The 27,131-nt window shown below is 36.4% G+C and overlaps 1 protein-coding gene across 1 annotated transcript in view; it reads left to right on the top strand.

Annotated features, from left to right (window-relative positions):
• The window catches only part of LOC104320078 (glyoxal reductase-like), a gene marked incomplete at its 5' end in the record, with an annotated part of 53,020 nt that overhangs the window by 21,997 nt on the left and 3,892 nt on the right, over positions 1-27,131 (top strand). The window contains 5 exon segments of the mRNA XM_069790722.1: positions 2,729-2,827; positions 16,582-16,673; positions 21,841-22,023; positions 22,564-22,623; positions 24,646-24,747. Coding sequence (XP_069646823.1) covers positions 2,729-2,827; positions 16,582-16,673; positions 21,841-22,023; positions 22,564-22,623; positions 24,646-24,747 — 536 coding nt within the window.

Below are 27,131 nucleotides of genomic sequence, written 5' to 3'. Positions count from 1 at the left end.
TGGCAGAAAGACAATTCTACTCTTTATCTCTGAGATAAGGTACCTTTGCCCCACATCTTTCATGAATGCTTCTTGCAGTCCAGAGTATTTCTAACTGTGAAGTAACTTTTATTTCAACAAAACACCTAAATTAAAATAAACAATAGGATGATATGGACATCACATAACTGATAACATCACCTTTCTAAAATAAAGGACGAACAGCTGATCATGTTTGCATTGAAGAGGTCTCAGGCACTAATACAGGGAAGGGTGATATACTGCATTTTTTAAATATCCATGCCAGAGATCTTTCGGTTATCAAATCTGTTACAAGTCATTCTTCCAAGAGTACTTCAATTTCTTGGGCTGAGTACAAAGCATCTTTATATGCGGAAAGCTGTTATGAGGGTATTTCTGTGAAAGTTTGCAAACTGTTATACCTAACTGATTATTCAGGCTTTTGGAAAAGTAGATTTTGGTGAAATTCTGCTGAAGTTAATGATTATTTATTGGTGGTGCTATACAACATTTTTGCATAGTTAAGCAGTTCTTAGTCTGATTTGGAGAACATAACAAGCAGCAATTAAAGATATGCAATTATTCCATTTTTACATGAGGTAGGCATCAGATACCACTAACTTACACCGACCTACCTATGACATTAGCTTTATCCAAGCAAAAAAGCTTAAATTAAAACATGCCAGTCTCTATGCAGTAAGTACTGTCAATGGCATATATAATTTTGGTTTAAAAGGAACACTTGATATTAGCAATTCCTAATGCTAATCCTTGGGATTGCATCTAATATCAGTCAGTGGAAATTTTAAAAGAGAGTTTATTGGCAACAGAATTAGAGTAGTCCTGAGCTTTGAACATAACCTTACCAAATGCTCTGATCAATATCCTACTATTAGTTTTCACTTAAATGTCCCAGAAATTGGTATTTATTCCAATACCTTATGTTAGTATTTATTCTTAATAAATACAACTTCTTTTTTCAGAGCAATTAGGGAAGAAGTAATTATTCGCAGATCAGTGATGAGCAAGACTGCATCTGGTTTTTTACTCTTCTAAATTGGGAGTGGATTTTATGTATATAAGGGCAAAGAATGAGCAACTCTCTCTTTAAACGTGACATAAATCCAGATGCTGCAAATCATTATATATGAGTGATGTTTGCTTGTCTGAGCAATTGTATTTAAAAGTCTGATGGGTTATTGATACAAGAAAGTAAAAATTTAGCTCATGATTTTTGTGATACACCCAAAATAATTTTTTCCTTGATACATCTGTAATGTATCTTACTGTACAAAATTCTGTGTTGTTCTAATTAGATTCTTAATCTAAGCAAATACTCTCTTTAACAGTGTTGCAATGATGTACCCAAATGGGGACTGGTGTATTATAGTGAATTTCATGTTACCTTTTTCTCTTAAATCAAGGTTGAATTTGTATTTATAGAGGTGGAAAGCTAATATACCAGCCCAGTGGTATAGTAGTCATTAGTGCAGTCCTTAAATGTGAATGAAAAAAGGCATAGTAGAGGATCTGTGTTTTCACAAAGAGGTGCTGTAAATGAATGATGCAGTGCATTCAAAGAACAAATAACTCTGCTCATTGCAAACGAGTCTGTCTTTTTATTCCTTAACTCAATATTTGAACTGCCAAAAAAAGAGGAATATTATAAAGCACTTAAAATTATGCACATCTCAGTCATGCATTTATTTTCTTTTCCTGTTTTGTGTCAGACTAGTGATGCGGCAAAGACCAACACCTCTTTGACTGGGATGCCTGCAGTTACCTGTTTAATCTGCAGTTAGAATTTAAATAGAAATGTAGTTGTTTTCAAAGTATCTCCTAAATTTCTCCTTCAGAATGTCTCGCAGTGTCTACAAACTTACAATGGCATTAGATCCTATAATTTTTGAAATTTAGATAACCTGATTTGGAACTCTGAGTCCAATACATATGAATTTCTCATTTTTAATTTATGTTGGAAATGCTTCCTTTTTCAGTAGAAGGACAGTCTTGTGTGGAGACAACACCAAAAAAAAGCTTTCCTGAGACAGCCAGTTTCAATAGCTGCTTGGATAATTTCATCACTAAATCTTAATTGTGTTTGAAATTGTGCTAACATTTCATAAAATGTAGTAAAGCATGATTCTGTTCCCTTAAAAATAATATTTTTTTAAAAAGCTTAAAAAAAATCACAAATGCTGGCACAAAATTTTAGCAAAAAAACCTGCATGACAGAATGTGCTGTAATTTCCAACAGAAATTCATTAATGGAAGTATTCTTTAGAAAGGAAAAAAGCAGACCCACTGCTGAGGTTGTTTAAAATATCTATAGAACTGCCAAACATATTTATCTTCTTTAAACTTAAGACTTGTAGCACTTCAGCAGTAGTCCAGTCTTAATTCCAGTGACCAAAATTGCTTTGATTTAAATGGGGCTTGTTGTGTGTTGAAAGTTTAAGTGCATATGTGACCATGGAATTCTGATTACAGTGACCTAAACCTGTGGCACATGTTGCAACTTCTGCTACCTTTAGTTGTTAAATGAAATCTACAACATCACATTATTAAAACTAAATGGATGTATACAGTGATGATCATGGAGTAGTAATTGTAACTATTTTGATGATAATATGTTAGGGGGTATTATGGAGGGAAAATGCTGTTTCACATGGTTTGATTCTGGGGGTTTTTTTGCACACTTTAATGAGTAGTCTGGTTCTGTTTCTTTTTTATTTAATACGCTGGCCTGATACACATATTCCAGGTAATAGCAATCAAGAGGTCCAAGCTGAAACCTGGAGAGTGATGGAGGAGCTCTGTGAGAAAGGTGATACAATGATGAAAACCTATCTTGGCAGAAGGAGTTACAGTGCATTTTGGGATTTGGGGAATTTGTAATGAGAGATGTTCAAAAACTTAATTTGAACTGGATGCTCATATTTCAGTGGGATTTGGGTGTGTAAGTTATGTGAATCTCTTTGGAAATTGCAGCATTAGCATTTTGGTAAGTTAAATAAGAGAGCTTTGAGTTGCTTGTAAATAATATATTGCCACATTCTGCCTGTGAGATTAATGATGGTGTGCATACTTTCTTCAGGAAATCTACAAATTGCATTGAAATCTGTATGCTACTATGGCACATTTTTGTAGTAGCCTCCTCTGTTTTAAGTATAAATCATGCTAAGTTTTACTTCCTTTAGATTTTTTTTTTAATTGTATGATGCCATTTTCTAATTTATCATATATTGTGGTATTTCATAGATCCTTTTCTGTTTTAGAAAAGGTCAACAAAACAAAATGGCTAGATGAGGAACAAATACTCAACTGCAGATTCTTTGGTACTAACTTTTGGGAAAAAAATCAAAGGGAGCGATTCTCTCAAATTCTGATAACTGTCAATTTGATTTTTCATGCACTGCAAGCTTCAGTTTACATTCATAGCAATACGAAGAGTAGACTGCCCCAATCAAAATTTATCATATAGATTTAAGAGGAGGATTTTGCTCCTGAAGTATGTAGTATTATTAGAAACAGTGTCGTAAGAGAAGATCCTGTCATGCAGTTCTTGGGCAATGTGGACCACCCTCTTTACAGCTTCAGAGAAGTTCCACTGACAGGGAGAAGACTTCCTGGATTAAGTAGTCTATCTGCTAACCCAGAGTTACTGAAATAGCGATTGTCGCAGGAGAGTTGTACAAAGGCAATTACGGGCTGTGTGCCACTACCAGTTTTATCAGAGCAATAAACAAACCTGTTCTCTTACACTCAACCCTTCAGTTACTTTTGGTCTGCCTCTGGAAACACAGAAGTAAATTATCTTTGATACATCTTTTATTCTTGCTTTTTATATTAAGCATAAGGGAAGTTGCAAAAAGTGTTTTCTGCCATGTAAGGGATTACAACATTCAGTTGTAATCACTACACCAACCTAATATTTCAAAGCATCAATGACTTTTAAGTCCGAAGATGGATTATTTGACAAGGTACTTCATCTTTCCATTGAGAATTTTTTTTCTGATGAGTATTTAAGTTAGTGCATGTAATTTGTGCCTAGATATGCCATCCTAATTTGCTGCAAACAGGTTGTATTTTCACCTTCTATTATTATTCCTATCCTGTTGGCTTTATTCTGCTTTTGCATGTGTGTTTGTGATCTTTACTGTCTTACACAACTATTTCTGTCTATATCTTCCTAATGGGAAAGACTGTGAGCCATTCAGTGGTCTTCCAGTAAGACACTGGAAAAACTATCACTGGCCTCATAGGCAGAGGAAAAATTACTTTTATTTTTTGTTCCTGTACGTGATGCCTCTTTACAAACATGCCATGTTATATTTATTTTTCCTGCAATTGCATTTCTTCAGCAGTTTTGTCAATCTGCATGTTGCTACCCACAGTCTTTTTCTGTAAGCATACTGTGGACTCATGATTCCTTTAGCTGAATGTAAGCTTTCCAGCTCTGGTTGTCTAAATTACCTCAGTGAGATCATCTACAGGGCAAGGAAAATTTATTAGTCTGGTTGAATCAAGTGCCTTAGAACATCAACCTCCACATTTTTGCTTTAGGGGATACAGACTGTGGATGTCCTGACCATAACTATGTGTTACTGAAATGACACACAGATGTTAACCACTTGAGATAGAAATGCAGTGATTCCTGAGGAAAATGTTAAATAATTTGTTTGCATGGTTAACCACTAGACTTTCCACTGAAGATTAAACACTTGCTGCATATCTTTACGTGACTTGCTATGTGTTATGTGAGCAACATGTTAGCCTTGGTCTGAATTGAATATAATCTGGTCAAAATTCTTACTTGAGGGGAAAAAAAAGTCATCTTCATTTATTGGAGGAAAAATTGTAAATTCTATACTAAACAGGTGGGTTCTTTGTCTTCTCTGAAGCTGATGTTGCTTCAGGTAGTCATTGGTTCCTGTTTGCAATCCTGTTACTTTGGGGTTTTAGGAAACGTTTATTCTAGGAAAAAAAAATCAGTAGAAAGTAAAAGCTTCACACTTAAGGATTGACCATTTAAAAGAATGATATGCTTCTGCAGTTAATTCACGAAGGAAATATTGAAATTATTCAACTTGCTAGTGTGTTTAGCAACTAGCTATGTCCACACTGAAGAGCACCTGAAAGTGCAGTGACAATAAACACTGTTCTCTGTAGGAAAAAAAAAATTGGTTTCTGTTAGGGGACTGATGATGCATATGTATCTGCAAGATACTTACAAGATAGTTAAAAGATCTCGATGTTGACCTAAGTCTTTGGTCTGGCTGAAGTTAACAAGATTTTCTTTAATCACTTCTCGGTATTCGCAGATCATTTGAGTGCAGATATTTGAAAATCTCATTCTTTCAACTTCAATTTAAATCCAGGTTAATATTTATTCTGCAAAATTCCACTTACCTGGGGCAAGCAACATTTTAAAATAATGTAAATTATTAATAGTCTTTTTTTGTTATTATCAGTTGCCCTAGGAGGAGGGAAATAAACTGTTAGTACCCAAGACTGTAAAAGTCTTTAATGCAGGGGGTTTTTTTTCAGATTGTGTTAAATTTTAGAGTGGTCACAATGGTCAGAAGTTGACAGAAGAAAAATCCCAACTACATCTACATTCATAGCTTTAAGAGAGTTTTTCTTAGGTCATGTGTACAAAGATAGATTCGACCAGGTTTATCTGAGAGCCAGCACATAGCAGCTGAGACATAGGGCTGCACAACTTGCAGGGCTTCTGGCCTGAAGTATCTTCTCATCCAGCTAACTGCGGAGAGACCAGAAGTTCTGGGTCTGTGCCCCTGTCCAGGTCAGCATGTACTAATTTATAAGACTCTGCCCCCAGATAACAAAAATTGTCTGACAGATTAAAAAAAAAAAAACAAAACAAAAACAAAACCTGAATTATTTGTCAAAATTATTAAAATAAATATTTTAGGGAGCAAAAGGCTTGCATAAAAAGTTAAAACTCCTTGGATTATAATGAGTCCAATTTAGTAAACTCCTAAGTACCTCTGGCTGTAGAGAAAATAGCAGGTTTATTGTTATTTGAATGCAGCATGTGCCAATGAAATTGGTGTGTAAACTGGTAGATGTGCATTCATTGAGATGTGTGGGCATCTGTAAGTTTACTGTTTCTTAATCCTTGACTGCTTAGTAGTGCTTCCTGTATATGCTCTTAATGAAGCTTTGAAGTTGAGCTGTAACATCAGAATATTCTCATAAATAGAAAATAATAGATTCAGGTGACAAGAGAAGTCCTTTTGCTATCACTGAAAAATCCCCACTGTGGCTTACCACTATACTGTTTTTGTATTTCATCAAAAGGAATTTGAGGCTAACATTTTTCAAAAGAACCTTTTATCCTGATACGATTTGAACTGGAAATACGAACAATTTAAAATGAGAATCTGAATAGTATTTGTTAGAGACCTGGTTACCCTCTCCAGTTGATTACTTGCCATACTGAAGTTTTGAGCTGTACTCCTTGGATCCAATGTGCTTTGTATCTTTGGATATTAAACAGAATCTGGTTACTGCCCCAACGCTCAGGTCTCAGGAACACACTTGAAAGAGTTTCATATTTTAGCACACTCACCCTTGTGCTTGAATCCACTGTTCAACTGCCTAATGTAACTGAGCAGCTATTGCAAGATCTCACTTAAGGTTACAAACAATTTCCCAGAATCCTGGGCATTTTTCTTGAGATTTTCCATGAGGGAGACCATGACAGATATGAGAGCATGCCCAAAAACACTTGTAGGAATTCTGAAGCCAGTGTTGTCCTTTACTGTAACAGTATGAAATAGTACATTTATTATCTATGTTAAAATAACAGACCCCAAAAGTTTTACCCACTTCAGGTGTTTTAATCCCTCTGGGTTGTGTCTGGAACATGGTCCTTCTGGTTTGCCCTTGAGCTACAGAGTCTTTGGCTAAACACACTTATCTTTTATTTTCTCCTGGCTAAATCCTTCAGTATGTGTCTTACAGTCCATTAAAAGTCCTACCAGTGTCTTTCCCTCTTTAACCTGAAATTTGTATGTTTTTACCCTCTATCCTCTCTTCCCTACAAACAAGGCCAGGTTATACTTTTAGTTTGACTTTTTTTTTTAGTACTCCTGTTGTATAGCCAAAGCCCAGTCACTAAATTTGCTGGTTTCCCTTAACATCTTTCCAGGGAAAAATGTCATACAATCCTGATCAACAAAGGTAGATACGTATTTACAGTGGTATACAAAACTATAGCAATTGTATCATTCCGTAACATGAACCAAAACTTATAAATTGTGTGTACATTTCCCCAAATCATACAGAAGGTGTATTACAACACTTATTCCTCATAGTAATGAATTATAACACTGCTTGATTCATGAGGCATTCACATGCTGGTTAAGAAAGGATTCAGTGCAGACATTTTTATTTTGTCTTCCAGTCTGTTGTCTTCCATAGTCTTCAGACCCCGGGATTTGCACGCATTTAGGCCCAGCCTTGCTTCCAGAGGGAGTTGTGCCATCTCTTGTGGTAGCTTGAGGATCAGAATTCGGCACCTGATCTGTGTAGTCAGCCCAAGTGATCGGAAGATTTTCTAATTGAAAAGCCCCTGAGGGACTGCAGCAATTTCCACTGCTCAGTCATTGCAGCTTCTTTATGTTGAGAATTATGAACCAGTGAATGAGGAAGGATAATTACTGTTTTATTTACTGTTTTTAGAATTGTAGCGTGTACTTGACAATATAGGATAAAGGCACTGCCTGCACTAAAAACTCCCATTTAAAAATGCTGGGTGACTTCTGATAGACCAAGCTGATAGCTCTCTATTTATAGCAGGAATGATCTTACTGTTAAACTGATTTCTGCTAGCTGAGTCAGCCTTACAGTTTCAAGAATTAGTTTCTTTAAATGCTGTTATGTCTGAGAATGTAGTTTTGGGGTTTTTTTTGTTTTGTTTTGTTTTTTTAATCTTCTCTGTCTTAAGGTTGCAGTCAGAGTAAAGAAGTCTCTATCTGCACTGCAGTGCTGAGAGGCAGAGAAATCTAGACGTGAATCTTTGTTCAACAGCCTGCATACATGTTTTGCTTTAAAGAGTTACAGGATAAACAGTGCTGAGGGAAAAGGGAGAAAAAAATTCTTAATGTTGGTCAATGAGATGTTCATGTGTAATAACTGGTTCTTTGTTGTAACAGCTGACATCAACTAGGATTCTTTTAATATCAAGGCTATAGTTTGAATTTTTGTGGTCTCGTACATTGTCATTTTGTGGAATTATCCTCTCTAATACCTCAGGACAGAGGCCAGACTGCCTACAGAACCCATTCCAAGATACATATATTGAGTCAAATATTCCCTTAACAGCTGCAACATTCTTGTATAGGCATTTGTCTGCTGGCAGATGAAAGCAGTGTGGCAAGCTGCTTTGACATCATGAATAGTCATTATATATGCTCACTGGTAATTGGTCTGTTTGTAGCAAAATGACCCTTTCCATATGCAGTGTCTTTAATGACCTTGATTTTGGCATTGTGGCTAGCCCATCATCTTGGCAAGCTTTTCATACACACATGCACATGATTACTTGTCCCTCTATCTAAAAATGCTGGGAAGAATGAGGGCCTCCAGCCAGCTTTTGCCTGAAGCTGGCAAGAGTAGTAACGTGGTGGTTGTTCTGCGTCCAGATCCCACTGGGACTCGGTGCCATTTTACTAAGAGTAAAATTTCTCGCTAATCTTGTTAGTGTAAGCAGTGCAGCTTATGCTTACATGAAATATTCATATTTGCATCAGAAATTCCTTAATATGCTAACATGATTTTTTTAAACATGGAGAAATGCTTTTCAGAATAAATACAATTATTCCCTTTATATGTTAGTATAGTAGTCTTCATGTATGATTTGAAGGGAGTCCCACAAAGTAACAGAAATTGTTTAGCCCAGTAACTTGATTCAAAGAAACTAACTCAATAGTTTGATTAACTATTAAGTAGGTATTCTTTATTGGCAGCGCTGGATGCACGGGGGATCATTCCACCTATCGTGCACACCGTCGGGTCTAATTGTGCAGGTTAAGTACATGTTCTACATGCATATTCACTAGATTTCTGAGAAATGTTATACATATTCATTAGTTTTCCAGAAAACTATTAGCATATGCAAATGTCCTTTATGCAGGCGCATTGAAGGTCTCTGGTGGTCTTCAGGAGTCCTCTGGTGGTCTTCCATAGTCTTCCTCACTTGTCCGCTATTTGACCCTCCTCAGGTGATTCTGCGCAGTATGGTCTTTTACATGTTTTGATACATCAGTGCTTGTTAGTGCTCTTATTATCTAAGTTTTCATTAGTGGTGTAGAACCATATGGTTAGTTTAAGCTAAATTATCTACAAGGACGAGAACAAAGGCAGGAGTTCTTATCTTTTCTGGCCCTATCTATTCAAGCAAGGCCTCTACTTGTGCCTTCTCAACAAGATCGTAAATTCATCAAACAATTAAGTTTTGTGATCGCTCATGGTTCCTTCTTGCTCATCACTCCCAAGTACCAGTCTCTGACAGGCTTAATCCTTGACGAGCACCCGTCTTTGGTATGTAAAGTTACAGAGAGACAATCATTAAGCAATTAGCAGTTTGTTCTCTATATCAAACTGAAGCTATGCCACTATGTTCTTTGAAAAAAGTTATGTTTGGACTAATTCCAAGTGAGAGGAGAAATCTCATAAACCTTAACAATATTCTTGTCCTTTTCATCTTTGGGCATAGGTCAGTTCAATCATCATCTTTTCTTACTCCATTTTCTATCAGTTCTTAAAAATATGAGTGAGGGTTCAGTAAAACAAATACAGTTTTTGTGTAGGTGGCATAAATTTCGAGTATGTCCTTTCCTAGATGACATCTTCTATTTATTCTACTGAAAAATTACTTTAAATCTATGCTTATATTGTCAAATGATGAACAGCTAACAATTCACAAACATTTGTGTTACAGCTCCACAAAATGTCTGTCTCAAGAATGTTTTTGCTAGTAGAAGTCATATGTGAATGTGTATACATAAGTTGCAGTAAAGTTTTAATAAGTAAAAGCAAGTAACTAATTTTCCTAGCAACACATCTTTTTCACATTGTCTGTAATAATCTGTCTGTACAGATGAAGATGTCTCATGGGCTTGTTATTATCAGGAGCACAGTTCAGAGATGTGTTTTCATGGGTTGAAGGTGGTTGCAGTTGGTGAGGATGTTGGTTGCACCACACCCTGTTGATCAGATAAAACAGCAATTAAAGATGTATGGAAAAAAAAAAAGACTATGCATTTTTATGTTAAAGATCATAAAGAAGTCTTTATAATGTGCAGTATCTTATTTAAGAATAAGAAATTGCCATAGAATAAGTCATTTTGGTGCAGATGTGAAAGTGGGAACCAATCTAAACTTGCATGAATGTCTATCCTCATTTGTTATGTTTTGCTGGTTTTTCTTTTTTTCTTTTTTTTTTTTTTTTATTTTAAGGACTTAGTGGGTAATTCTAAGTGTAAAAATAAGCCCTCAGACTTCTTTCTTTCATGATTTATTGCAGTGTATGGTTTGTGCTTTTTTTCTACTAGCAAGTGAATCCTTTTTGTCCAAAATTTAGATAAATCCTTTTGCTTAGCTAATGTAAAGCAAATGTACACATTTATGTACCAACATAGAAGTGCCTAGAGGTGCCAGCGTGAACACAAGAACTCTTGGGAAGAAGGCAATGCTGAAATACATTTCAAAGGAAAGTCCTTGTCTGAAATAACTTTTTTTTTTGTCTCAATAAATAATGTACATGATTTGGGGAAAAGGCATCATTTATCTGTTTTGCATATGTTGAATTCAAGCCCTAGATTCTTAGCTATTGTAAATCACTATTGCTTTATTGACATCAGTTAGGTTGCTGTCATTCATACCAGCTGGGAATCATTATCCCGTCTGATATGTAAGTCCAAAAAGTTTTCCAATCTAACTATGCACTCTGCATAATACTTTCAAAGTGTGAGTTTTAAGGGTACAGCTGAGTTGCTGATAATTTTGATCATATTTTTACCACATGGCATGTGGTGGCAATACTGACTTAAAGTATAGAGGGATTGATTCTGTACAATGTTGTGTTTGCAGTTTTGATTGCCCAACTGTTTTTAGCAGCTGCAGAATGTTCTAGATAAAAAAGGCTGAAAATACATTTTTATAAACCTGTGTTCTGTTCACAGTGTGATTTTTTTTTTTTTTTTTTTTTTTTTTTTTTTTTTTTTTTTTACATGCTTAAAACTGGCATAAGAGAAGGGTAAATCTGTAAAAGGGAATTGATTCAGTTTTGGAAACAACCAAACAGCCTTTTTAGTGGATTTTTTAAAATCTGATCTGGTTTGTAATGTCAACTCAAGAAAAAAATATGTAAACATAACTAAGGTGGTGCTGCATTGCAGCAGTGAGAATGAGCAGCCAGGGTCAAAGAGACAGAATACATTAAGCTAGTATTGCTGCCTTATGATATTTAGTTAGCCATTTAACAGTGGTGTAAACTGAATGTTTATAATGAGTTTTCAGTCACAGAAGTTGACACTTTGACTTCTACTCATGCCTCCTCTCCTGTTGTCCTTACAGTTTATCATTGTTCACAGGTGATCTGTAGCAGGAGTAATGATCATGGAATTGTAGTAGCAGGAAAGTCATTTTAAGGGAGATAAGCACATATACTGTGGTAATGAATAGGATAAAAAGAAATTCTTTCAGGGAGGAAGCATGATTTTTGTGTTTTCAATTTTGCCACAGTCTTCCTGTGTGTCTTAGGACACTTAGCCTTTTGGTGACTATGTTTTTTGAGTCTGTGAAATGGGAACAAGTGTTAATTCATAGATTTAGAAATTAATTCCTTATTGGTTCTGTCTAAGAGTCATCTGCTTTATTTATCAAGGCTTTGGCTTGCAATCTGGATGTGGGGCACACTCAGCCTACAGCTTTGATTTAGCAAGCTGTGTTAAAACCAAATCTTGGATGGTTTCTATGAGTAATACCATTTACCCACAGGGAAGTTCTTAGTGTGCATATCAGAGAGAATGTGGACCTTTCCAACCTGTGTAACCTCCTTTAATAAAGATACAGTTACTGCAAATGACCTCTAGTGAAAAGTGGATCTATTTGTGTTTTTATTTTGTGGCCTGAATAGAAGATACAACAGAATGGGCACTGTTCACTGGACATGGGAATTCTCACTTGCTCTGACTCATGTAGAACAACAGGGAGGGGGAGGAAAATGGGCTCCACAAACCCAGTATCCAGTTTTGTCATTTAAAAAACCTTTTTGATCTGAACTTTGTACGTTTAATATTCCAGAGGTATTTAGAAGTTTGATAAAAGTCCACAGTAGTGCTAGAGAAAGATAAGGCTCACTACTGTACTAAAACAATGTTGTGGTGCCAAGACAGTCTATTTATGCTTTTTTTTGTTGCAAGACTAACAGTGCCCATCAAACTTTGTATAATTTGGTATTATACTAAGTAAAGGAAGAAATACCCAATCATTCTCTAGGTTGCCATAAAAAATGCTTTAAGCTTAGTACACTTCTACATTGCAAAGCAGTCTATTAGCATGATGTATTGCTTCACAGCAGCTGGGAGTAATACAGTGTGGTGAAATTACTGATGTGGTGGAGGCCAAGATTTTTTTTGTGTAGAATAGAAAGGATACTAATTTTTTTCCCATTATAATCAACCATTATTTTGCCAATGTGTATTCTAATGTGTCTTGCAGAGTTTCATGATAGTTTTTCAAAGCTGGATGAAAATTTCTGTGCTACCATTGTGGTCAGTCAATTTTTAGTATGCATAAAAGAAGCACTGTTGCCAAGTTTTCCTTCAAGCCTGTGAAGTCAGACTAGCAAGGAGTAGGACAAAGCCTTAGTAAGCTTTGGGAGCTAATGGGGAATTGCAAATTTCTTGTTTATTGCACCAGGCACTTTCTCAAAATCTGCTTCATAGGGGCCAAACCACTCGTTTCCTCAGGCAGATGAGGAGGATGCTTTCTCTCCCTGAGTCAGAGCTCTGTGACTTTGTAAATAAGGCAGTATAAATGTGTATTTTAAAAGTGTACTTCTAGAGGGATTGCAGCTAGCACATTGCAAACTTTTATCTCAGAAGACCTGAACTTCAGGACTAGTTAAACTGGTTAAGTTAAGAAGTATAGACTTTAAAACCACCTGCTATCAAAACAGCTAAGACATAAGTTGTGCCTCAATTATCTGAAATGGAATTTTTAAGCACACTACACAGGTATTAAATTGAAACTAAATGTTCCTCCACCCATCCCCCCCCCCCCCTTCAAGAGCATTCTGGTGGGTTTGAGACCTGTGGCACAAATTCTGGGGAAGTTGCCTCTGTCAGAGCTCTATGAGAGAGGAAATATAAGGAAATGTGCTCCCCCAGTTGTTTCAAGGCAATGAGTCAGCACCCTTTTACACAAGTTTCTCAATATGTAATTTTTTTATTTCTACTGCTGATGTGATCATTTCATGGATCTTGTTTGATATACATAGTCACAAGTGTTGATCTGTCAGATAAGGCCCAGGAGCTAATTAGACTTTCATTGTCTTGTATATCATTTTCCAATTCTTCATTCTTAAGAATTAATCCAGCAGATGTAAATGTGGAAATAATTCTGTATGATTTCCTGCTTTAAGGCAGTCTTTCCCAGATTTGGACAGTGCAGAGCAAGTGTGTTAATCTTCCATCAAGCAGATGGAAGCAGTGCTCTAGAGTAGAATCCATTGATTGTTCATTGAAATTTAAACTCTCTATTTTTCAGGAAATTCCAGTGTTTTGAATTCATGTTTCCACCATGCATTGCAATATTTTTAATACAGTCAGGATGTACAATTGTTTTCATATTTATTGTATTTTATATTGTAATGTAATACAAAAGTCAAAACACTTTGACTTTCATGTATTAGACTGTAACTAAAAACAAAGCAGTGGAGTCGAAACAAAGGGTCCTAACTTCACCAAAACTAAATATGTGGATTTAATGAAATGAAATGTTTTAGTTGTATTCTCTTAAAAAAAAAAAAAAAAAAAAAAAGAAAATGCTGGTTCTCACAAAGACATTGGAATTCTAATTGCTGTTTCTCTGTTGTGTGGGAAAACGTTTGCTTTCTTGCCAATTTTGAATTTAGTTTTCTTGGTGTGGCATCACTCTAAACACAGGAATGTCATAATACTGATTTCAGTAGGAGCAGCTCAGATTACTTTTAAGACAAAACATAACTGACCCGAAATTTCTTGATGGGAAATCTAACAAAAAACTTATCAGTGAATGCAATGAGACTATGGAACAGGCTTCAAAGTCTCCTAGGAGAAGTGTGCTAGAAGCAAAACATCTTAGAGTATGCTGCAGGGGGGGGAGTGGAAGCTTTCTGTGGAAATGGACAAGTTTAATAAGCCATTTCATATTTCATGTCTGAGTTTTGTTTTATTTTGGCCTGAAATAAAAGCTTTATTCTTCAAGGGCAATAGCAGCATGTTTTTTGTAACTCCTTAGCTTTCAACAATAGAGTATATTTTGGTTCACCATTGTGTTAAAACTGCAAGTGGTTTTTTTCTGACTTCTTTGGCATAATGATTTATTAGTGTTGACACTCCAGGGTTGTTTCTCAGTAGAAGCTCAGGTTTTGCACCTTCTGGCAGATTACATACAAATGATGCAAAGTGCAGGTTATAACTTAATTGTTATACATTTTGAACAAGGATAATTTCTGTAAGGAAAGCTGTCTAGCATTTTAGTTGCTAATGTATTTTTTTTCTCCTTTTTGTATTCTACAAAAGAAACCACATTAAAAAGTGATAGTATGTGTGCAGGTTTTGCTGCTGTGCAGCTTATCTGGTTGTGCTGCTGAAATATGTGAAAACAACATAGCAGTCATTGCTCATATTTATATGGTTAGTGGCTTTCCTGATGCAAAACTGGTTTGTTTTGTTGGTTTTTTTTCCACGGCTTTAATAATCTGTTTATAATAATTAGCAATGAACTGTAACTTCATTTATGGAAATTCATAGAAGCCTAGAAAAATTTAATTTCTTTGTTTTGTCCAGGTAAATCTAACTTGCAGATTCAAGATACTTTGTAACCTTATAGCTCATATTTTTATATCCCAATTTATAGTCTACTTGGGGGGGGGGGTATACATAAAACATAGGCATTTTAGGAATAAGTACAGTTAGTACATTTTTCTCCAACATTTTCGTTAGCTTTTGCTTCAAGTGAAATTCTTCCTTTTAATGTAATCATGCCTCTCAGTTGCATTAATAAGTGGGTTTTATGTGTCTGTATTGCAGCTTCAAATTAAGGCAGCCCCACATAGTTCCTTGCTGACCTCAAGAAAGTGGTGATTCTAACTGTGGAATGAGGGTAGCTTCCGTCCGGAAATCATTCCTTTGACATCAAATGGCTGAAATTGCCCAATGCTGCCTTTTGTTCTGAAAAAAAATAACAGTATAACTTTTGGCTTAATTCCCTTATTTTTTGCTATAGACACCTGTATTCATTTATATAGATAAGCATATGCATATACATTATACAGAACTGGCCAGCATAAATACTGAATTAACAACAGCGCTTGGATTTCCATGTTCGCATACCTTGAGACAGACTTGCCACCTGCAGTGTTACAGATTGAAAGTCAGTCAAGATAAAGTTCACATACTGAAGAAATGAGTCTGATTCATAGTCCACAGAATCCACAACCTAAGGAGACCCCTACTAGCCTGGCCACAGTTGGTTTCCCTATTAACTGTGTTTAGCACAGAGTAAGGGCCAAACTGTCTAAGATGAGTCAGGGTTGAGGTGTGGTGGCAGGCCAATACTGGGAGTTGTGCTTTATTGTACCTGAGGTTTGAAGGAAGACATCTGATTTCAGGACTGTCAGCACTTAATTTATACACATGCATGCACACTTAAGGCTTATTTAAAAGAATAACCTTTGTATCACCTATGTGCCATTTCACTTTATTTGCATGTCAACAGGAGCTGAGAAATCTAGCTACTTTTTTAAGCTTCTTGGTTCTTGTTAGATACTGCTCACTTAAATGAAGCTTTTATACTGAGATTTACATAACATCTCATAATGATCTAATAAAAATATAACCAGTGCTACGTAGTTCATTTGGGCTGCATGTTCCTGTGTTGTATTGCTCACACCTTATTAGTCTTCAGCAAATGTTCCACTTTTCTTTAGTTTTGGCAAGCTGCTCGGAACACCATTTCCTTCTTTTCATTCTGGTGGAGTCCAATTGTTCTTTGCTTATACTACATTAGCCTTTCCCAGAATTTAGCCTGGAGTTTTTATACACTGGGGAGTTTCCAGTGTGTTTAGATTATAGAATGATTTCCTAGTGTAACTGTGACGAACATGCTTTCAGATAATACTGTCAAACTAGATTTTGGTGCTGGTTTTCTGTGTTTCTTTGCAATATTTTGCTATACAGAAATGACAAGTACAATCATTTTGTCTCTTGAAAGTGGTATTTTTCAAATCATGCTCCCAAATAATTAGGATTGTCCCAAAACTTTTTCTATTTCCATCAGGTTTGTGTAGATCAATTGGTGTAAGCAACTTTCTTATCAGTCATCTTGAGCAACTAAAGGAAGACTCTGTGATTACTCCACATGTTAATTGGGTGAGTGGATAAATATATTTAAAGTATCTGGGTTTGGGTTTTTGCTTTGGTTTTTTTTTTTTTTGGTTAAAAATCACCACCCCTATGCCTGAAAGACTACACCCAAACTAGCCTTAGTCATACAGTTTCTTCTCTTTCATTTCTATATATGCCTTGAAAACCATTCAGGAAGATGACACAAAGTGAGGGGAAGTCCTTCCTCCTTTCTTTTCCCCCAGTTTCTCCCAGGCTACTTGTTTGTGTCTGGTTTTAAGGCACAAACAAATGGTCCACGTGCCAGTTTTTGGTGATAAAACAGTTCAGAAATAAAATTCAAGGAGCACTGAACATTTAGCATCTCCAGACTGAACGAGGTTTTGGAGAGCCTTTATTCAAATACTATATGTAATTCCTCTAAGCAACACTGAAAGCCTCAGGTGATTACATATCCATGCAAGGGTGCTGTTTCCCTTGCTCCCCCTTTATTTCATTCATATTTCAAGTTCATATTAAATTCAGTGAACTTCTCGTTTAGGAGGGTGCTGCGAGAGCCCTAGCAAAATTTTTTTGCTGTCCTAGGTAGATAAAAAATGGCCACCTACATACCAGCTGACTTCCAGGACACTTACAGCTATTCCCTTGTTGCAGTTTTCTGCCTACAGCTGTGCTGGAACTTCACGCTCCCATTCCTACCACCTCCTGCCAGTGAAAGTGTGCTTATGCTGATGTAGAACTGGGAACTGGAATGGCTGAAGTGCAGGTGCATGCTTTTTCCCTTTGTACAGGTGGTGAGGATTTCTGGCAGCTGTTTGTGGTTTAATGTCATTAAACAGCTGTAAAAAGGTTGCTCAGAATGTGACTGTCAGAACCTGACATCTCTGATTTTTTGCTGTCCACTAGACTAAAGGTTACTAAAGGACAATTATGAGTAATGTTAAATTAATGTAAAATCATATAAGGTATTTAAATTCAGTGATTCAAAATAAGCCATTGAAATATGTCTTAAGATGGGCAGGTGGATGACTGTTTAAGAATCAGTGAGTTTGCCAAGGTTCAATTGTGTCTCCTTTTCACAAATATACATCTTCAAAGTCTTACTGGAGTTTGGCATAAGTTGTTACTGTCTGTTAAATGAGAACGGCCTACTAAATCACTGCAAGGAAAAAAAGTTATCTTGGATTTGTTTTGAAAATTCCTGTTACCCACAAGGTCAAAATGTTACCAGTCTTACTGTGTCAGTAGTGTTAATGGAGAAAAGTTGTTTCTTGATACTATTTGATGGCATCTCTTTTTTCTGTTGCTGAAAAAGAGGAGACAAAAAGTTGAGACAGTAGTGATACTGGGGGCTGGGAGGGTGCCCCTGCTGTATTCAGTCATTTCTTTAAGGTGATGCACAGCATTGTTCCAAATGAAAAATGAAAAAAACAGCAATGAAATAAATATCCATGCCACTGCAAACTGCTCCACTTTGAACAGTTTTGTTATAGCATTAATTTACACTTTTTAGAATTACAAGAATGTTATAAGCCGTAGTTCAGGTTATCCTCAAAAGACTATTCTGTTTCTTGCTTAGTGTTGGAGACTTGCTGAGTCTGATGGTGAGATTACTTAAGCATTATCAAATAACTAATGAATTCCTAAATTTAAATTAGGAATGGAAGTGCTATACTGAATTCTCATTTCACTGTCCAGAATTTAAAATACAAAAGATCTTTGCTATATTTATGCATAAAGTAGCATATTTCTAAATACAAAACATTTGCAAACAATCATTGTATACAAAGTCTAAATATTTAAGAAACAAGTGAAGGAAAATCACTTCCCTCTTAGCTGTGTTAAATTTGTATAGAGAATTTAGGGTGTTCTTACAATTCCAACAGTTCTTGTGATGTAAAAATTTAAAGGGTTTTTTGTTTTCTGTGAAGAGGAAGAAGTAGGAAGGCAGGAGAAAGGAGGTTATTTATTAGACTTTTATAATCTTTGCAAACCAGGTAGTAAGCAATGCTTCTATTTTACAGACCAAGTTGTAAGTACTGCCTCTCTTCTTGGTTCCTGAAAAAAAACAGTATCATCATGGCTTTTAAAGAAGTAGGGAGGGCCTGTCTTTTCAAGAGTACAGTATTGTTAAGGTATTTAGTAGTAAGTAAGCACCTTTTAAAATTACAATCTACTGTTAAAAATACTGTTAAACACTGTAAAATGATGATAAGTATTTTATCATGTAGAATGAAACTTACAACCTAGAAGTTAAAGGTTTGTATTCCAGAGTTTGTAACTGACTTTGCAGTAGTAAGCTTGGAGTTATGCTCAAGGAAGTCTTTGAAGTCTCTTTCAAGGCTCCTATGCCTGTTGCTCATTAGGGAAAAACAATTACATTTTATAAGAATTTAATTAATATATGTTTCATTTAATGAAGTGATACACTGAAACCAAGTATAAACTGTTTGTCCCTGAATTCCATGTAGGAATGCTCATCAAAATTTTTTCTACTTTTAAAGAAGTGCAAGCTACTGTGTAATGACCTCAGAGAGATTTAGTGATGTTGTTAATATTGCCTTTAATATTGAGGTCTATGATGTAAATTTGTTAAAGGTAGAAATGTATTTTAGTGTACTGAGGCATTAGGAAACAAACCCTTTGTACATAAGCTCACCTGAACTGTTCCTCTATAGAGAAAACATTTCTAGCCTTATACTTCAGTTTTATAAAGAGAAATAATTGTAAGACTCTGCATTCCCATTGAGAAACTGACTGAAGTCCAAACGCAGGGAAAGTTTACCAGGTGAAAAGAACCTATAGCAGGGTGGAAAGAGTAAGGCTTTTGTATACTATCATCCGGGTTATGACCTTTCTGGGTCCATGTGTCAGGATTGTTATTAAGCTCAACTTTTCCCAATTGCGCTATGACTGTCGTAAAAAACAGTGCTTATTTAGAGTTCCCCTGTGGCTGACCAAGTAGCAGCTGTGAAGAGTTCTGTAATGTGAACTGCAAACTGTTTTATTAAATAAATGCCAGTTGTTACGCACAAATCACTCAGGGTAGAGTGCCAGAAAAGATTGAGATCTTCCTCTACCACCATATGACGGACAGCCCTCGCCTGAGAGAAGTTTGGGGACTAAAATAGCAAGGGTGGGGCAAGCCAGGAAGTAGGAATTATTATTTTGAGGGGAAGCACATGCTGGCCACTCACCCTCTACCTCTCCTAGCTGAGGATGCTAGTCCCTTGCATTCAGATGCTGCTAGAACCTTCCAGAAAGTTTTCACAAGAAAAATAAATTCGGAAGTGCTTATTTTATTTTAGGCAGATGATTATTTTAGAAGTATATTTAAGAAGAAAAATACTTGCTGCTACCAACACACAACTGCATGTGCCAAAATTCAGTTCACAAAATTTGGGAGTCTCTTGATGCAGTGAAAGGCACGAAGTATAATCTTCCCAGGTGGGCAGTAGTTGTTGCTGTGTGTTCTGCTTGTGGAGCAGGCAGGTGACATCTCAGCATGCTCTTCTTGCTTTAAGTATTTCTGGTGTACCTGGAACTGTGCCGCCTAGAAATCTTATTAGACCAGCAGGTAAATTCTGCTTGCAGTTATATTAGTAGTAAATGCTGAATAAGTCACCTGATGCCATAGGAGTACTGCAGATTTTTCAGCATTTGATCCTAAATACCTCATTCTTTGATATTTTCTAGGCTATGTTATTTGTTACACTTAACATAAAGAACGTCTACTAAAATTGCTTGTTACTATTGTAATAATTGAGTAATACACTTTGCTTGCTCTTTCTTTCTCCCCCCCTCATAGTTTTGCACAAAAACAATGAGAATATTTTCTAGTCAGCTCAGGTGCCAACACATGAATAACTGTATGACCTAAACACTGGTCTTACACATACAAACATGAAATACAAAGGCTACTCAAAGGTCAAGTAACATCAAAGGTTGAAGACATGGATGTCTGCTGCTTGAACTGTGTTCCCGAGTCCACCTAGTAATTTAGATCATAGCAGCTTTAGGCTGACTCAGCCCAGCCTTCGAGGGGCACAGTTTTTTCTTAGCACTTATTGAACGACTGCCAGCTTATTGTTCGCGACTATTGTTGTCTGAAAAGACAACATGTACTAAAGATGAGAAACAGGAAATGTTCATTTGTCCTCTCTGTGGCAGAAGAAACTTTCCAGATTCCATGTGTTGAGGTAATTGTTCAGAAGAGTATTTTTCTTCAAAATGCGCAACAGTTAGATCACTGGAACAATGGTGACGACCAGTCACAAAAATATATCACATAATTATGTATTTTATAAAAGAAAACACTACCCATTTTCATCTGGATGCAGAGGAAGGTATGCTTCTTACAACGTATAAACTGTGAAATCCTTTATTTAAATGACATATTAGGGAATATTACAGAGTTTCTCTTTTGGCTTTTGCTACATGCCAGAATACATGGCTCTTCTGAGATCCTTACTTTCCAGTAACTTCTGTTTCCTTTTGCTTCCAACAACTATGTCTTTGTAGCTTGTTACTTTTCCTCTCTTAACTGGTTCTTGGCAATCTATGATCTTCCTTCCTACAAAGGGTCTCCTTCACACTTTGTTCCGCAGCATGGTTGCTTCCCTGCATAAGCTGTTGGTGACACCACACACAGAATACAGGATTTTCCATGTACAATCCATGCCATTAGGCTTTGCTTCTGAGGTCAGGTTCTCATCCTAAGCAAATTGTTCTGGTTGGTCTCTTGTAAACCCAGTCCCTGCGCAGCCCTCTCCCCTTGCCTGTGCAGCTCGAAGATCATTAGTAAAGAAACAGGAAAGGAAGTAGATTTGTGAAAGAGAAGGTAGTCTCAAATCACCAATAAAAATGACCTGATGCTGACTTCCACTATGCATTTTCATATATTTCTGCAAGTCTAACTGCAGGTAGGGCAGACAACTGCTCCATGCACCCTACTTCTTGGGGAAACATAAAATACATAGTAAACTATTGTGCCAATTAATGGCAAAGTGCTTGTGGATTAATATCTTTCACATGTCTTGTAAAACTGGTAACTTACATCTGTCTCCCAGAAGCAGTGATTTTGCTCATCTTGTATTTTTAAAACAAGAGAAAAAGTATTTTCATTTATCAGTTATGTTTTCTAATATATGTACTCTCAAGGTTTTTACTAAAAGTTTGTTTCTATTTATCTAAGGTTGAATACCACCCTTTCCAAAGACCCCAGGAACTGGTCAGTTATTGTAGGAGCAGAGATATTGTTTTTGAAGGCTACTGTCCTTTAGCCAAAGGTGAAGTACTCACTCATCCTAGTATCATTCAGCTGGCAAAGAAATATGGCAGAACCCCAGCACAGATTTGCATACACTGGAATATACAGGTAATGGAGGGTGGTAATAAAAACGTGTCTCCTCTCTCAGGGGGAAAAAAAAAATGCAAATAGTTTGGGGTTTGTGCATCAAACGAGAATTTATACAGAACATATTTTTGCCTTCAGTATGTTGATATCGTGTGAACTGACTGTGTACTAGAAATTTGGAATGTAGTATGCAAAGCACGGTAGTATTTTAAATATGCAAATAATCTGATTGTAGAGAATAAAAAGCACCACCAATAAAAGAGATGTTTTCAAACTAAATGTTACAAGCAGTATGGTGCATCTTTCCACTTCTGTCACTCAACACAAAGTACTAAGCAGTGAAATAGTGTATTAAGTTGACATAAACAACATAATCTGTGTTGGAATTTAATGCAATGTATATAACTGCAATTGAAAATAGCATATAGAAATGTCAGTGTCCTCTGAAAAATGAAATTAAAACCTCAGAAGACATGAGGAGTGTCTTGAAATGTTTTGGAGAGAGAGCATTTTCTTTGAAACTATGTAAATTTCAATGACGAGAAGCATTATGTTTTTCAGAATGGGATTGTCACTATTCCAAAGTCCACAAAAGCAGAAAGGAGAGAGGAAAACTGCAAGGTAAGATTTGGTTATGCACTCAAGTCTGACGAACGTTCACATTACTGTTTTTAATACTTGGTTTGCCTTCCCATTTTCCTATACCAATTTTATATTGGGGCAACTCAGTTAAACCTGCAAATTAGAGTACCATAAAATTACTACAATATATAGTAGAAAACCATAATTTACAAACGTCAGAAATCACCTGGAGAGCTAATCACTGTGTATAAAAAAGGTATCCATAGAAAGACCTTTCATAGTTGATTTTTATTATTAATATTTTTATTTTTTACTTGGCTGATTGCAGAGTATCCTAATCTGGTTATGGTTAGGTCCTTCTTGTGATAGGCATACAGGTCAAACACAAGGAGTTTGTATGCTATGGATAACACTGTATGAAAGCTGTAAAACTCCCTTGGGGATATCCCAGATAGAGATCTTCTAAGGAAATCACAGTCCTGCCAGAGCTGACTCTTCCCTTACCTTTTTCATTCTACTTGACTTGCAGAGAAGGTCCCAGCATGAAGGGGATGAACGAGGAAAAGTAGGGAACGAATGAGGATTAGCAGCATGATTCCCCCCACCCTTTTTTTAATTTCCTTTTCATACCTAGTGTTTTTAATTCATTACTACTTCATTACTACTCTTCATGCTTTCTTTGGGGAGGGGAAACCACAACAACCTTATTGTTACTTTCCAAAATATTGTAGGGGTATGAAGTGTTTGGCAAATCAGGAAGAAAGTTTGCACCTGCTAGTTAAATCTGTGTGTGTGTGCACTGTATTGTGAACCAGATCAGAGAACAAAACCAGGTTAAAAATCCTTCCTTATTATTTTTATTGTATTGTCCCTAATGATATTTTAAATCCAGATTAATTCTGGTTTTTACAGAGTTCATTCTATGGCCCCACAAATACATTTTGCACAACTGAGGGAATGCATTGCAGCAAAACTTAAAACACTTAGGCTGGAGAGGAGGAGGGGAGAACTGGCACAGTTACTGAGTGTTGTTTATCACATCTCCCTTGTTTTTTCTTTCCCCTATGCCAGTGTGTTGGCCTGAGTCTCTACTACCTCTAGTCAAGTTGGTGAAAGCATGGGTCTCACTAAGCCCTCAGTATCTAATATAATATATAGTATTTCTAGTTCTGTGACTGGTCCCTGGTCTAGGTTTAAAAAGCTTGAGCACTGAGGTTTGACTACAAGGGTCATTCCAGCAGACAGTGATTGCTGGATAATGCAGGATGGGAGGAGCTCGTTTGGCACAAGTTCAGGCTCCACAGGATCTTTTTATTGAGTATGGTGGAGCTCTGACAAAGACAACAGACCAACTTAAAGCAACTTCAGTTCTGAAATGATGATGTCTGAATAAGACACCTGCTAAGAAAACACTGACGCCGTCATTCATGTTGCAGGTCTTGCAACAGGAGAAGTTGGTGGCTGTAAGAACCTATGCATGAAGACAGGTGGTTGCTTTCAAGTTCGTATTGAGGCACTATAGCACTGTATCTGTTTCTGTATTAGCTGATGCGTGAGTGTTTTGTCTAAGTACACATGGAAAAGATAGATATAGCCTTTGGTTTGCTAGCTTTATGAATGTCCTGATACGTTCTAGTAATTCTCTTTGGCTAAAGTTCTGAGGAAAAGAACTCTTAACACTCAGAACATTGGGATGTAAGTGAAATACTGAGCTCAGGTTTCCAGAGGGATTGCAGTCAGGGTATTCATATATCTCTGGCAATGACCATATAGAGTGCTGTCAAAAACAGCTTTGATGCTACCATTTTCTTGGACCCTTGCCTGAGGCCAGAGTGGTACAAAACCATCTTAACAAAGTCATAAAAGGAGCAAAGGACCCAGTGGAGCCCATCAGCTTAATGGAATTATTTGTCTATGACAAAATATAAGAAGAATTTCCAGAAGGAAAAACACAGAAAAAGTTCTGTCTCGCATTTAAATGAATCTTGGTCAGTTTAAATAACAGAAACACTCCTGATTCTGTCTGTGTTCATGATGTTAACTATATATGCATTCCCATAGGTGTTTGATTTTACAATAGCAGAATACGATGTTGAAATTCTGAATGGAATGCATGATGGGAGACATGTTTCCTGGGACCCAAGCCTTATCATGCAAATGAAGGTTTGAGCTCTTTCCTTTGTCAGTGATCAGTGAGTCCCACCACGTAATTTAAAATCAGGGAAGGTTACAATAAGAATATAATCATAAGATTAATGGCTGCTATTAATCATAACTGATCTGAAATCCTTAATATTGATAACAGACAAAAGGTATTTTTGAGGGTAGCACTTTTGTACAGACATCTTGCATTTCCATCTCAAATCCTGATCCATAGTTCATTGAAGCCCATGTAAAGCCTCCTATTTATGCCATTGACCCTGGATCAGGCCATTTAATCAAAGAGCATGAGGAGATCTCCCTTCTTTAAAAATGTAAGAAGAAATGATACCTACTAGTGTACAACACAGGTGTTAAGGATGAAATAATTTTTCAAGTACTTTGTTAGTGGGATACAATGTACAAAGAAGAAAAAGCTGGGTGAAAAAAATGTTAATATTATTATTACAGTATTTATACTGTGCAGTATACTGCAAATCCCCATCAAAAATACAATCTCCCTGTAATAAGTAGTATGTGAGCATCACCAAAAAAAAGTATTATGCATACTATTTACTAGCCTGTAGATATAACAAAGTAGAAATGTCTCCAGAGAAGTCCATGTACAAATAAACTACCTGCATGGCTAAGAGTTGAGCAGCAAGTTCTAAGAGCCAAAGAGGCATCTTTGTTATTACTGATCTTTATCTCTCACTGGAAATTCTGGTGAGTTTTGTGTAGCTTTTAGTGAGAATTAGTTTAGCTTTCATTTTGGATTTGTCCAGGAAATCTCATTAAGAGACCATACTGTTCCTCAGATTTCCTTATAAAATATATCTATATCGATCTCTCTATATACATACATATGTAGTTTACAGGTCTGTTTTGAGAAATATGTCTGCAGAGTCTTTTATCGGCTGGGTATTCAACTTCTAGTCACATTGGTTTGATATTTTAGGAGTTCCTGTGTCTAGAAAGGTATGGAAAATCTGACTATGATTTATATTGTGTGTGGACTTCCTGAGGCAGTTTTCCCAGTGCTGTTCTGCTTTACTCATATTGTGAAACAGAGCTCCTTAGTTTTTTATCAAGAAGTAATTTACAGCAATCATATATTCTAGCCTGCATTGTTTATCCTCAAAGTAGAGCTTCTATACAGCTTGGCTAAAATACAGACAAACTTACCTTTTTGATAACAGCTCCTCAAAATAATTGGCTGTTTTTTCCTGGTAAACATTTCGGCTAAAATTTGTCTAGATTTGCCTCTAGAATAATTAATGTGTTGTTATTTAAAATACAAGATGTTGTATGAAATGCTGCGCTCACTAATACCTGTACAATGTACTGTTCCAAGAAAGAGGCACAATCTCCACAGTAAGGTTATTTTCTAGAGTTTCAAGTGTGGCCTGCAGTTAGGGGTGCTTCAGTATCCAGGAATGCCACTTTAGGTGTCTAAGAACAGCTACATACCTGGCTTCACTGTTGTGATGAGGGGTTCAATAGTTCCAAAAAGTAAGGCTTATTTATAAAATCAAGGTAACTTTTAGGCTTTTTTTAGCTTTTGCAGAAAATGGTGGCAATGACTAAGTGAAAATTGGAAAGATTGCACAGAAATAAACCTTTCTACCAGTGGTCATCAGCTAATCCTGCTTTTGAAAAGTCACTTTATAGAGCAATACCTTAGTAATATGAAAAAAACCTGTTACTGTGCTGTTGAGGGACTCCTTGCTACACAGCATTTCTGAATTCATAAAATGAGGACTAGAAGCAAATCATGTGCCTAGTATTCACTCAGTGTGGCTTTTTGGCAGTGAAGACTTCCTCGAAATTACAAGAGAAGTTGGAGTTTTACCTCTAGTTCTCCCTAAAGAAACAGACATCACATCAATGTACTGTTTCCAACACAAAAGATGTATACAAAGTGAACCAAATCTTTACATATGCTAGCAAATTCTAGCTTCAGTATTATCAGAACAGTATCAGTTAGGACTAGCTACATGGCTAGAAGTCCCGTGTTGGTTAGAACAGCTGTTTTTTCTGCACTTATTTCTGACTGATTACCTCCCTGTTCTGAGCTAAACAGAACTAAACCAGATTTTCCTGCTAATCCCCCACATAGATGACTTTAGCCTACAGTGAGGATGGCTTCCTAATTCATTGATATATTTCATTGTTTCCTCTGTCAAAGAGATTATATGGTGGTTTTTGTGTCTGCATCTGCTTTTGCTAGGAAGTCGAGCCACCATTTTCTCTGATCTAGATCATGGCATCTAAGCAGTACAATGAGTAATGAAAGGAATAATCAGATAGAAATAGTATTACTAAAAAAGTATTCTTCTTAAGGAGCAGTTGTGGCAAGTTACAGTTTTAATCTAATACTGACCTAACTACCTTCAGACTTAGTAATT

The sequence above is a fragment of the Haliaeetus albicilla genome, chromosome 8 (genome assembly GCF_947461875.1).
Source record: "Haliaeetus albicilla chromosome 8, bHalAlb1.1, whole genome shotgun sequence".
In the NCBI taxonomy this organism is placed as follows: Eukaryota; Metazoa; Chordata; class Aves; order Accipitriformes; family Accipitridae; genus Haliaeetus; species Haliaeetus albicilla.
This window is presented reverse-complemented; position numbering and strand designations above follow the sequence as displayed.